Raw genomic sequence first — 12,330 nt, 5'->3', positions numbered from 1 at the left:
TGCCGTTTGCATGGAACTACTGCTCCTAGATGGCATGTAGTAGTGTAAAACTTTTGGTAGAAGCATTTTTTTTTTAATTATAGAGTTCTATACATTAGACCAAAAAAGAAAGACAACTATGGGAGAAAAAAATTATAGAGGGATTTGGTTCCAGAAGCGGAACAGTTCTTTTAATTAAGAGGTGGTTGGGAGCTATGAGAAAGGCTATGCCTGAGTTTTTGGGGTGTTTATTTTATTTTTTTTATTGGGGGCCCCCTACATTTTGTCAAACCGTAAAGTCAGGGCTTGTAATACAAGGCTTTGATTATATGTTCCTTTTGTGTTGTTCTCATTACATATGGATGGTACCTTGCCAAAGGAAGATTTGTGCCGAGATAAGCATATATTATATTAATTTTGAACATGGAGTGTAAATTCCCAGTTGTGGAGTGAAGATGCTTCAAATTGAAGGAGGCAATGTTTATTAGGCAGCGTCTCCGCTGTATTCGCTAGAGAGGAAATACGGCATTTGCAGCAACGACATTAAGATTCCGACTGTAGCATTTCTCAGAAGTCAGCAAGATAATGAGGCCATTGCTATGCAAATAGGCTCATTATTATTAATTTGTGTCAGCCCCTGAGAGATCCTCCAATAGCTTTTTGGAAATTTAAGTAAGAAATTAATTCAGCGAAAACATGAAAATACACAGGCATGTCCATTTTTAGGAAGATATAAGTATAAATTGTGCCCTTCCTACAACAAAACAAATTTTGTTTAGAATAATGTCTAATAATGTGTTAGATCGCAGGGGCAGGATGTTTGTATTTAGAAAGGGGAAAGACAAATTAGATTGGTCAACTATATAGTTACCAATGAGATTGAAGTGTCTAACTCAGCATCTAGGACTGGTGAGATGTATTTATCACACTATCTAAATTGTACTTTGCTCCTGTGATGGACTACAATCTCAATACAAACTAGTAGTCCATCACTGGAGACTTTTTTTTTTTAAATCCGATTAATCGAACTTAATAATCGGCTAACCGATTATGAAAATAATCGTTAGCTGCAGCTCTACTAAATTGTGTGCAAACCCAGTCACTAAAATATATATTTATTATGCTAATTAGAGATGGGCTTGGTGCACACCCAGTTTGCAGAGTTCGGCCAAGCCTACTCAAAAACTGTGACCATCACTCCCTACTCCTGGCCCAATCAATGTTGGAAATGCAGCGGGGGCATTCCCTGTCCCTTTGTGACATACAGGTGAAACTCGAATAATTAGAATATCGTGCAAAGTTCATTTATTTCACTAATGCAACTTAAAAGGTGAAACTAATATATGAGATAGACTCATTACATGCAAAGCAAGATAGTTCAAGCCATGATTTGTCATAATTGTGATGATTATGGCTTACAGCTCATGAAAACCCCAAGAACCCCAAATCCACAACCTCAAAAAAGTAGAATATTACATGCAATCAATAAAACAAGGATTGTACATAGAACAATATCAGACCTCTGAAAAGTACAAGCATGCATATGTACTCAGTACTTGGTTTGGGCCCCTTTTGCAGCAACTACTGCAATTACTTTTGCACGCTATTCTAATTATTCGAGTTTCACCTGTATAGCTGTGGGGGCAGGGAATGTTCCCCTCTGCAACTGATTGGGCTGAGAGGAGGGGGTGGCAGTCGCAGACAAACGAATTGTGGCAAGACCCAGACTTATAACTAATGCTAACATGTATTTTCAAAAGTCATCTTCAGCTTTTTAATATATTACCTGAAGGTCCTGCACCCTGTTATGCAGATTTTAAATTGAGGCTCCTGTAGTGACGTAGGAGTCAGGGTGAGTCACCCCAGCATGCCACAATGGGCCATTTAGCTGATGCTCTCATAAGTGTCAGACCCTCCAGGGTCATTAGCTGGTGGTTTTGCTGCCACCAGCTAAAGTGGTTGCTTTACTAGTGCAGAGAGAGGTGAGAATTGAATGTCGTCTTTGAAGCAAGCTCCTCATTTGGAACACATTTTTTTTTTAGCGACCGAGTCAATTTTAAGAACAGTGTATGGTGTCTCACAGCAACCAGTTGTTAAAAGAGAACTATTGGGAGAGTAAAATGTACCAATAGTTTGAGCCGGCATGTGACACTGCAGGCCGTCTCTATCTCTCTCTCTAGCTGGAGAACTGAGCTATCACAAACTACTGATCACTCAGCTCAAGGCTTCTCCCTGAAACGAGTGGTGACTGTCACCGCTCCCCGCAAGGATTCCCTCCTCCCCTCTCTCTGTTCCTCTAGCGCTCATTGGAGGGACAGACAGGGGAGGGGGCGGGCACAGTTGGCCATGGCTTTAGAGAGGTGGAGCCAGCTGTGAATCCTGACAATATTGTTGGCATTTTCCCAGGTGCAGTGTTGACCTATAAGTTCCTGGCATGATACTTGTTGCATAGTCCACTGTTATTACTATTGGGAAGTGATCCAGTATTTTAAGGTTCTTGTGAAGATCTAGAGTTGGGCAGTGTACATTTTGTAGTACAGATGGCTCTGTACACTAGTTACTGTGGACTGAAATTATCAGTCTTTGAAAACAAATGGGTACTTAAGTGAATTCATAAGATACACACTTGAAATGGAACAGACCCTTATAGGTAATAAATGTCCCTACTTTACTTATCCAGCAAAACCTGTTGATATGCACTTTGAAGATCCAGGGTAAAAAATTAATTTGGCTCCTCTGATTTTCTGAAAATACCTTCAGAAAGCATGTGGCAAGGAGTCGCCATCAATAACTGTTTTATTTGGGTTACAAAGGTCAAAATACAATTTATTACTTCCTGTTATCTTCAATGTCATCACGCAAAAAGATGGCCATTATTTTTTTTTTTTGTCCCATCTTGTTCTAGTAATTTATTTTTGGTGGAGAAGGGTAAGCTATTGGTGGAGAAGGGTAAGCATCACAATTTCTGACGCACTGTATTCGCAGCAGTACTGGTTACAGTGCACAAAAGTTTATCTGTAATTTATCTACACTTGAGGGCCGGTGCAGACCTGAGCGATCTGGCACACAGCGATTGCACACAGCCCCACTGATTTCAATGGAGTTACATCCACTCGGCAATCGCAGAAAAAAGGTACTCCCAATGCACTGCTGTTGTTTAGAAAATAATGGCACCGCCAGCGCAATTGTCACTGGCATGGCCGCGCACTCACAGATTGCCCAGGTGTGAACCTGGCCTCAGACCGAAACCTCCATGGCAGTAACTTCACAAGTCTGTCTAGCCGTAGAAGTGTAATTTGCTGCTGGTTGAGTATTTAATTCTCAACATGCAAATCCTAGCAGTTTCACCAGGGTGTGGATGAAAAGGTGCTGGCTGCTGCAGAGATCTTTTTTTTCCTGCAGTCTGGGAGGCAGAGTAGTTGGCGTGCTCTATTAACCAGTTAAAACATTAGGAGCTCAAACTAAATTGAACTGAGTATAGAAAGTGTTATACATGTAACCATTGTAAATGGTGACAGCTACCGGCCAGAGGTATAAACACCACATAAATATTGTGCATCTAACCGGGGTCGAATGCATGTACACAAAGTTGCTAAAAGATTTGCAGCACTGAGATTCAAAAAAGGATAAAACAAAAATAAACAGTATTTTTTTTAACAAAAACTAGGACTGTACCCACACCGATACTAGTATTCGCCCAAATGCTCCAATACTTACCCATGATACTGAAGCTTCCGCTCAGAGGGAGATTTCCTCTGACCGGTTGTTCCTCGAGGGAACATGGAACTGGCTTACCGGCCAATCAGGGAGCAGGTAATGATCCAGCTTCCTGATTGGGCAGATTTACCTTCACTTGTCTGATGGCCACAACCGCAATTGAGGGGAAATGCCTCCAAAGAGAGGGAAATTCCTGGTGGTCAGCAGGCTCACCAGAACTAGTGTCCCATTGAAAGATTTCTCATCCATTCCTGTTCTGATGACCACCCACAATTGGGGGTTTTCTTTAACTTTTAGTAATAATGGTCGCCAGGACAAATTGAATGTGTGAATCTCCCTACGCTAAAAACCTGACAGATGCAGGTAAATGAGCATGTGCATTTTGTGAGCTAGCCCTACTTTTGATCTGTAAAAACAGTAAAATTTACCCCAAGCAATTCAATTTAGACAGATGCTACACATCTGTCAGATCAAATCCTGACTGTATGTGGCCAGCAAGGAATGATCAAAGACACACAAAGTCTGCAGTGATCCTTATTACAGCAGCACAATGTGATGATCCTGGGGGCGACTCAGTCAATGCCTAAGCCGAAATAAAGACTTGTATTTATACACCTTTTTAGTATTGCATATTCTTATCATAAATTATTGATTGATACATAAGACTACTTTTTGTGTTCAACATTACTTCCTTAATGACAAGCGGTCATGAGCAAGTGTCGATTATTAACTGCTTGGTAGCCATGATGTTTTGTTTTTAACACAATATTGGAGTATGGTGGAGTTGATTTACGAATAGAGTAGTGGAGGTTGACTTCTACAATTATGTATTTATTTATTTTTTTCCATTGAATGAGATGAAATAAAGTAAACAGACTTCCCCCCAACTCTCCTAATTGCCATAACAAAAGGAGGAGGTGCTCCATTAGAAGGGAACTCTGGCAGGGCTGATTTGTATTGCTCGGTATTTAATTTCAGCAGATGCAAGGTACACAGTAAGTTAGGAGCAAAGGGTAAAACATGGGGGAACGTGTATGTATTGGAAACATGTCCCGCATATGTTAGTTTTTTGGGGGGTTTTTGCACAGGAATACTCTTTAGTTAATAAGGAGATGTTAATAAGCAAGACTACATGCCTTGGCATAATGTTGGGTTTGGGTACCATAATGGAGGGCGGGGAGGTAATTTTTTTTGACCCCCCTAGTGTTCTATGTGAAGCTGTTCAATTAAATACAAGACCAGCTCTTCACAATCTGATTTTCTTCTGATTTCAGATAACTAAGAACGGCACAATAGAGTCTGAAGAAGCCAACGTTCTCACATTGGATGATATTTCAGATGATGACATTGACTTGGATAACACAGAAGTAGATGAATATTTCTTTTTACAACCTCTGCCAACAAAGAAGCGGCGAGCCTTGTTGCGAGCGTCTGGGGTAAAGAAGATCGATGTGGAAGAGAAACATGAGCTGAGAGCCATCCGGCTGTCCAGGGAAGACTGTGGCTGCGACTGCAGAATATTTTGTGACCCAGAAACTTGCACATGCAGTCTTGCAGGCATTAAATGTCAGGTGAGCTGCCATGTCAAAGCCATTCTGTACAGAGCTACACAGAGTGACACACAGGAAAATAACGCACTTAATTCCCTACAGGAAAAAAAATAGTGTTGTATTTTTTTTCTCCTACTTTTGGACATAGTGTGTGTTGTATATTATAATAAATTGCCTGCCATTTTTCTTGGGGCTAACAGTAATACCAGTAAATTTAATAAAGCAATAATTTAATAATGCACCAAGGCAAAAGTCCTAATCCCAGGATCTCATTTACATGCTGAATAATATAAAGTCAGTCTTGCCTTTGTATCTGCAAGCACCCCCCTTGATGCGCTCTCTTCTAAAATCATAGTAATAGCTCTCGCCCATCTGTTGAGTGACTGTATGGAAAAAAATTGCCTGCTACCTACAAATTTAATGAGCTACCCATAGAGCAAAAAAAAAATCTGAATTTGCTGCAGAGTCCATTTCTTTAGTCTCATTATTTCCAAGCACTGAAGAAGGGGGTTGTCTGCCCCCGAAACACATTGGCTGTTTGATCAATACAATTATTATACTTTTTATGGGCTTTAACATCCATTTTGGTCTGATGCCCTTCTGTTTTTCTGTCCGTGAGCTGCTACCATTACCTCCTATTGGAGACTGTGCTTCTGAGCTGCCTAACCATAAGCTAATGAGCTACCTACAAATCAAGTTGGATCTATCCTGAAGGATAGCAAAAGACTTCGCCCAGTGCCTTCCACACGATTTGTAAGGGGAAACAATGGCATATGAAACTCTACTTTCCAAGTCACCTACCCTCCCACAGCTTGCTGATTTGACAGTGAAGGAGCAATAGTGCATGCATGAGGTCCATTGCTGTAACTGACAGCTCTGTGACAGCAAAGCAATAACTCCCTGATTGAGTCAGAGTTGTGTCTTTCCCTGACCCAGTGCTGTTTTTACAAGAGGCTGATCGCAATACTGCCTCTTCTACTAGCTGCATGCACAAGTGTGTGTGTGTTTTTTTTTTTCCACTCCACTTCCATCTCATTTTCAAACAACAAATGTGCTAAAAAGGAACGCTCTGTAGATGAGAGGAATGGAGACAATCAAGTGATTTGTTATTTTATACTACTATGCAAGCTCAGGAGGCAGTAATTGCTATCAGAACCGTATCTGCCTGAGTTTAGATAAATAAAGGTGACCATAGATATAGGGCCTATTCAGTAAATGCATTGCAGTAATGTGTAAGTTTGCGCAAAGCACGGCCTGTGGTGCAGAGTGATATTTATTGTAAATGGCACCTCAGTGCATCACAAGGCATATAGTGTGCATTTTGCTGTGTGGTGCTGCATTAGAGAGGTCAATGTCTAAGTTTTCATGTGCATGGTGTGCTGGGAGTCCATTCAAAATGAGTGAGCTGCCTTAACGGAGCAAATCTTAACACATGGTGATGCAATGTATTGAGGAAGAGAGTACTTGTCTGTAAATTCTTACAGTTAACTGCTCTTGTCTGCTTCCTTTTGGTCTCTTTATAGTACATAATCATAAGCATTCTGTTCGATAGGTTAAAAAAAAAATGTGAATCCTGCCAGAAATCCTTGTTAACTTCCTGTGCATTCTACAGTATTTCAAGCTGCATGATCGGTCCCGCCAAGATTACCACTGTGAACTACAGAATCCTTCCCATGTTTTGGAGATTAATTCTTACAGACTTCTCCTAGGGTGACCATGCTTTTCCTCCATAGACACAGTACAGTGAGTGAGCATTGTCACCTTTTTAGTGGCAGGATCGTGAGATGTAAATGAACTACTTCCCGGCCGGCCGTTGTAAAAAAAACAGCCGGCCAGGAGCTCTCTAGATCTGAGCAGGCGTCTTTAGACGTCTGCTCAGCCACGCCCCCTCGCGAGTGGGAAATGCTGATATTTTAAAACAGGCAGCGATGCCCGCTAATATACAAGCGATCCGCCGGCTATAGAGCCGGCGGATCGCTTGTATGAGGTCCCATGATGTGCGCCCCCCCCCCCTCCGCGGCTCCCTTCTCCCGCTGTCATGCTGGTTCGGGCTCCGCTGTGCCCGGTGCAAGCCCGGGACCAGCATACTGCCTCTGTCACAGGGGATCAGAGGGAGATCGGTACACGACCTCCCTCCGGTCCCCTCTCCGCTGTCAGAATGCGGAACTGATGTATATTACATCACTTCCGCATTCTCGTGTCAATCTCCAGCTTCAGATGCTGGAGAGAAGCGGATCTCTGCTTCATCAGGTCCCGACGTGACCCCGTCTTTTATATTTTACCAAAAATATGGGTAATAATCATTGTTTCCTAATATAATGGGGGGGAAAATTCCCCAAAATTTTCAATAATTTTTCCTTAATATAGTAAAATATAAAACCCCCATTGGTGATTAAATACCACCAAAAGAAGCTCTATCTGTACCCAAAAAATGGTATAAAATTAATTTCAGTACAGCGTTAAATGACGGAATGAACGTCAAAGTACCGCAGCGCTGAATACTGAAAAATGGCCTGGCCAGGAAGGGGGTCTAAACACCTGGTCTTGAAGTGGTTAAATCATTTTTTTAAAAACCTGACAAAAGTAAGCAAATGCAGCCACCACATCTAAAGACTGGTAAGCTGCGATATATTTTTTGCTCTTGGGTTTAGAGGCACTTCTGAATCCATACAAGTGGCTCTGAACTGCAAGCAGACCAGGCCGATCTGTTGTCTGCTCAAGGTCTACTAAAGTTGAGTAGACAAATGTTCTCTACTTTTCCACTTTCTGCCTTTTGCGTTACTTGTGATATCTGATCGTATGTGATATTCTGAACCTAGCCAGTTGACTGGGGTAGGAGACGGGTGACCTAGGGGGTTGAATGTATACTTATGCTGTTAAATGGCTTCTATTGCGATATGTTTGTCTTTGTTCTAGAAGTCTCTATTAATATTTTCTATTTTTCTACCACTAGGTGGATCGTATGTCTTTTCCATGTGGATGTTCCAAGGAAGGATGTAGCAATACCGCTGGTCGAATTGAGTTTAACCCAATCAGAGTACGGACACACTTTTTGCACACACTCATGAAGCTTGAATTGGAAAAGAACAGAGAACAGCAGCTCTCTGCAGCTAACGGTTGCCCCCCAGAAGTTGGAACACTTGCCAATTCTATGGCTCAGTCGGGCCACCCCATAGACTATTCTGTTGCTGAGAACTTTGAGGTTGAAAGTCACCCTCGGTCTACCATGATGCACTTTCAGAATTCTGATGAGTTGGACTGTAGTGGGGAAGAGGAGGAGGAGGAGGAGGAGGAAGAAGAAGATGACGGAAGCAGCTACTGCAGTGAAGCAACGGATTCCAGCACTCAAAGTTTAGCGCCCAGCGAGTCGGAAGAAAATGACGCTGAAGAGGATGATGATGACGGCGACAAATCGGATGACTTTAACGATGCAATTGTACCCCATGACAACAACCTACCTGTATCTTCAGTCTTCTGCTATTCCGATGCCAATGCTTTGCATGAAAACCATTTTAAAAATGCTCCCTATTATGCCAATCCCTCAACCCTGTATTATCAAATAGACAATAATAATTCTCCCGCCACAAACCAGCTCACAGAGGTCTACTCTGATCGGGACTCGCTGAAAAATGGTGCTACAAATTTGGTGCCTTACAACATGAGACCAGAGCAGTTCAAGTATGTTGACTATTCAAGTCAATCGGTTGAAGAATATACCAATGGTCATTATACAGCATCAAGCCCCTCAGTGATAGTTTGCCGGGCCACTTCAGAAAATGACAATCTCTGCAATCCTTTGTACACTGAACATCGGTCAAGTCTCCCACCAGTAGGGTTCCGCTCCTATTTAAAAAGCCCTTCTTCTGAAGCATATGTATCAAATTTAAATGGTAGCAGTCACCACGTACCCGAACTTAACGATAATGCCATAGCACTGTCCGAGACCAGTAAACTACATGAGGATTGCATGAAATCTCCTGTAGTGGAGACTGTTCCAGTTTAAAGTGTGTATAGATAAAATGAAAAACATTTCCTGGAATTTTTTTTCCCCCAATGTGATTTAACTGATTTCCTACAAAACTGCGTTTAACCCCCAAGGAAATGAAGATGAACAAGTTATTGTCCTAGTCTTATTCGATTTGAGATTTACATTTTATGTCAACATGATGACCATGGCAATGCACAACAACACTGTTTAATGATGTATAAAGGAAACAAAGTATCTAAACAAATTTGTTTATTAGGAAATGTTAATTTAAATATGTTAATCTTTATATATTTCAGAAATAGCCTTCTATCAAAAAGGTAACATCTGCCAAACCAACACAATCAAATCTTTGTAAAGCTGATTTACGGGTCTGTGCAAGATTGCTCTGATTTTCTTTTGCAACCTGTGGATTTCTGGTTGGTTGAACTACAAGTAAGAGCACCTATCATTTGGGATTTTTTATTTTTTTTGGAACACCATCAGGAAAGTCACAGGTTGCTAAGCCTGACTTAAAAATTGATATCTCAGATTTAGAGAAAAGGACTTAATGTGACTTTTTGTGTTTTAAAAAATATAGTTACCTGTGATTTATTATTTATGAAAGTTCTGTGAATTGTCTAGTGTTTTTGATTTTTCTTTTTTATTTATACTGACAAATGGACGCATGTTCATAAGAGTAAAATACTTAGCAGCATATCATGCCATGCCCTTGAAGAATTGGGACTGTACTATGAAGAAAACCATTTTAAATGAGAATTGGTGGTAGTGTTAAAGTAAAAAAGGATACACTGAAGTTAAAACATAATATTGTTGGTTCGTATGCTCTGAATTCTAAATTTTCACTTTTATACTTGTAATAGCTAAAGAATTTCAGGCATTGCCAAGATAACTTGTACTGGGAAAAATGGTGAGATACCATTGCTGATCAGCTTATGACAATGCCAATAAAGGCCAAAGACAATGGCTGTCTTCGCCTTCAGCACTTTGAAACACTAGCCTTTGAACTATTGACCAGTGAAGTTGGAACTGTTCTTGGTCAATAACTAAATGTATTGAAACCAAAGGATCCCATGACAGCCTGGCACCTAGAATTTTCAAGAGAGGTCAGCAGTGGGAGGCCACATACTGTATTTCTCTTGGAACAGGTTTATTTTAAGATTATCCATTAGGAAATATCAGTTCAAAAAGCATATCAAGGTGCCCATAAATGGAGTTGAATTGTCACGTGAAGCTTTCAGATTTGTTCAGAGCAACAATTTTCAATCACACAATATGAACATGTATGAAAGACAATCAATCCCAATGGATTAGTGCCAACCCGGGCCTGCTCATTCCACTTAATGTAAGATTTCAGACACTATCCATTGCTCTCTGCTGAATAAGAAATAAGCTGGTACTGCACATTGTCATTTGGCATCTGGACAGTTCAGTGGAACAGCATGTTGAGTTAAAAAGATTATCTGGTGGCCAGAAGCCACTGTGTATGACTAGTCAATGATGAGAGCAGATGCATCTTGCTCTCATGATTTAAAACCATTGCTTTTGAACATTAAGTTGTTTAGTTAGCAGTGCGTTGTCTTTTTTTCCCCACAGGAGATCCACAAGCCATGCTCTTGACCACCATGCTAATGACCATTATGTGATCTAACATTGTTTTAGTGAATAGCATAGTCATCAAAAATTGGAATTTAAAGATGCATCTCAGGAAAAATGAAACTTAAGTCTTGATTTAAGATACAGGAACACTACTGTCTGCCAGGGATTTCTGTATTTCATCAATGCCAAACCACTCTCAGCCATTGTTGCCAGTAACGTGGTGTTGTAAGTACCCCAGCTGCCTTCCTATTTCACAATTCAGGCCAGATATTCTCAACCTGTAACACCCTGCCTGGGGTTTTAACTGTTCAACGGACCACAGATGCAGATTGGAATCTCTCTCTGAGAGACGGGTATCAGGGTGTAGCTCCACCTCTTAAGCCAAGTTTGGTTCTACGGCGAGGAGGGAGCTACTAAACATCACGCCCCGTTTTAAGCACTTCTACCCTGTGATAGGTATGAGGTTATAACCGATGATACTAGTTAAATTGCAGCGCAATAAGTATGAGGTTGCGACAGCTTATAATAGCAACAATAAGTTCAAATGCATCAATAGCAGTTCAATGGATCGATAGCAATTCAATGGATAAATAGCAGCTCAAATAGGTATGAGGTTGTGACAGCAAGTTCAATGGATCATTAGCAGTTCAATAGATCTATAGCAATTCAATGAGTCATAGCAATTCAATTGGGTATGAGGTTGTGACAGCAAGTTCAATGGATCATTAGCAGTTCAATAGATCTGGCCGAAGCCTGTATACTTGCACTTATGCTGAGCAAAAGGTATGGAGGAGTCTTGCCTCGCCGTTGCACTCCGGTCGTTTCTGGGTCCTGGTATGGAGCAAGAGAGGGCTGTTTGGTCAGCGTCCTGCTTCCACAATAGTGGGACGCCGATTAAACAGTGGCCCGCGGCTTTATAGCGGTGGCCCGAGTGAGAGGGCGGAGTCGCGCGGCACGCATGCGCAATGAAGCAGCCGGACCCCGTCCGAGAGTGGGCTGCGTTGTACGGCGCGCCTGCGCAGTAGCGCGGACGGCGCTTGGACTCGGTCGAGATGGAACCCGAGTGTTACACAACCCCACCTACCCTTCCCTCCATTGGTGTCTGTCATATGACAGAACTTATTCTGACTCGGCAGCACATATGAGAGTCATGTAGCACCATGGGTGCAAGGGGTCACAAAGAATTCAGATTACAGCTGAACTGCACGCAAATAGCTAAATGCACAAATACAGTTCTGTTGTATAGTGGAATGCAAGAGGCTGATACCAAGTCATTTCAGCTACTTACACCACTTGCAATTACATTTGTGTCTTTCATATTTGCCGGGTGTTTAGTTCTAAAATAATTCATTTAGCATACTTGAGCTGTTTTATAAATGGCATTACAGCAGTTCGCTGCTTGATTTTATTTAGTGTGAAATTGCTCTTAAACAAAAGATAATATAAAAAAGACAATGTGACATGATGGTAACCTGTCTAAGCTTGCCTTGAGACCTATTA

At 41.4% G+C, this 12,330-nt stretch overlaps 1 protein-coding gene across 2 annotated transcripts in view; it reads left to right on the top strand.

Moving 5' to 3' along the window:
- CSRNP3 (cysteine and serine rich nuclear protein 3) overlaps positions 1 to 9,313 on the top strand; it is a 93,042-nt gene extending 83,729 nt beyond the window's left edge. For both annotated transcript variants that reach the window (XM_018554243.1, XM_018554242.1), the window contains exons 4-5: positions 4,971 to 5,267; positions 8,200 to 9,313. In XM_018554243.1, the coding sequence (XP_018409745.1) occupies positions 4,971 to 5,267; positions 8,200 to 9,249 (1,347 nt within the window). In that variant the 3' untranslated portion in view covers positions 9,250 to 9,313. The remainder of the gene's footprint in view (positions 1 to 4,970; positions 5,268 to 8,199) is intronic.
- The last annotated feature ends 3,017 nt before the right edge of the window (positions 9,314 to 12,330 follow it).

Source organism: Nanorana parkeri, unplaced genomic scaffold, assembly GCF_000935625.1.
Source record: "Nanorana parkeri isolate BGI_ZX_2015 unplaced genomic scaffold, ASM93562v1 scaffold149, whole genome shotgun sequence".
In the NCBI taxonomy this organism is placed as follows: Eukaryota; Metazoa; Chordata; class Amphibia; order Anura; family Dicroglossidae; genus Nanorana; species Nanorana parkeri.
This window is presented reverse-complemented; position numbering and strand designations above follow the sequence as displayed.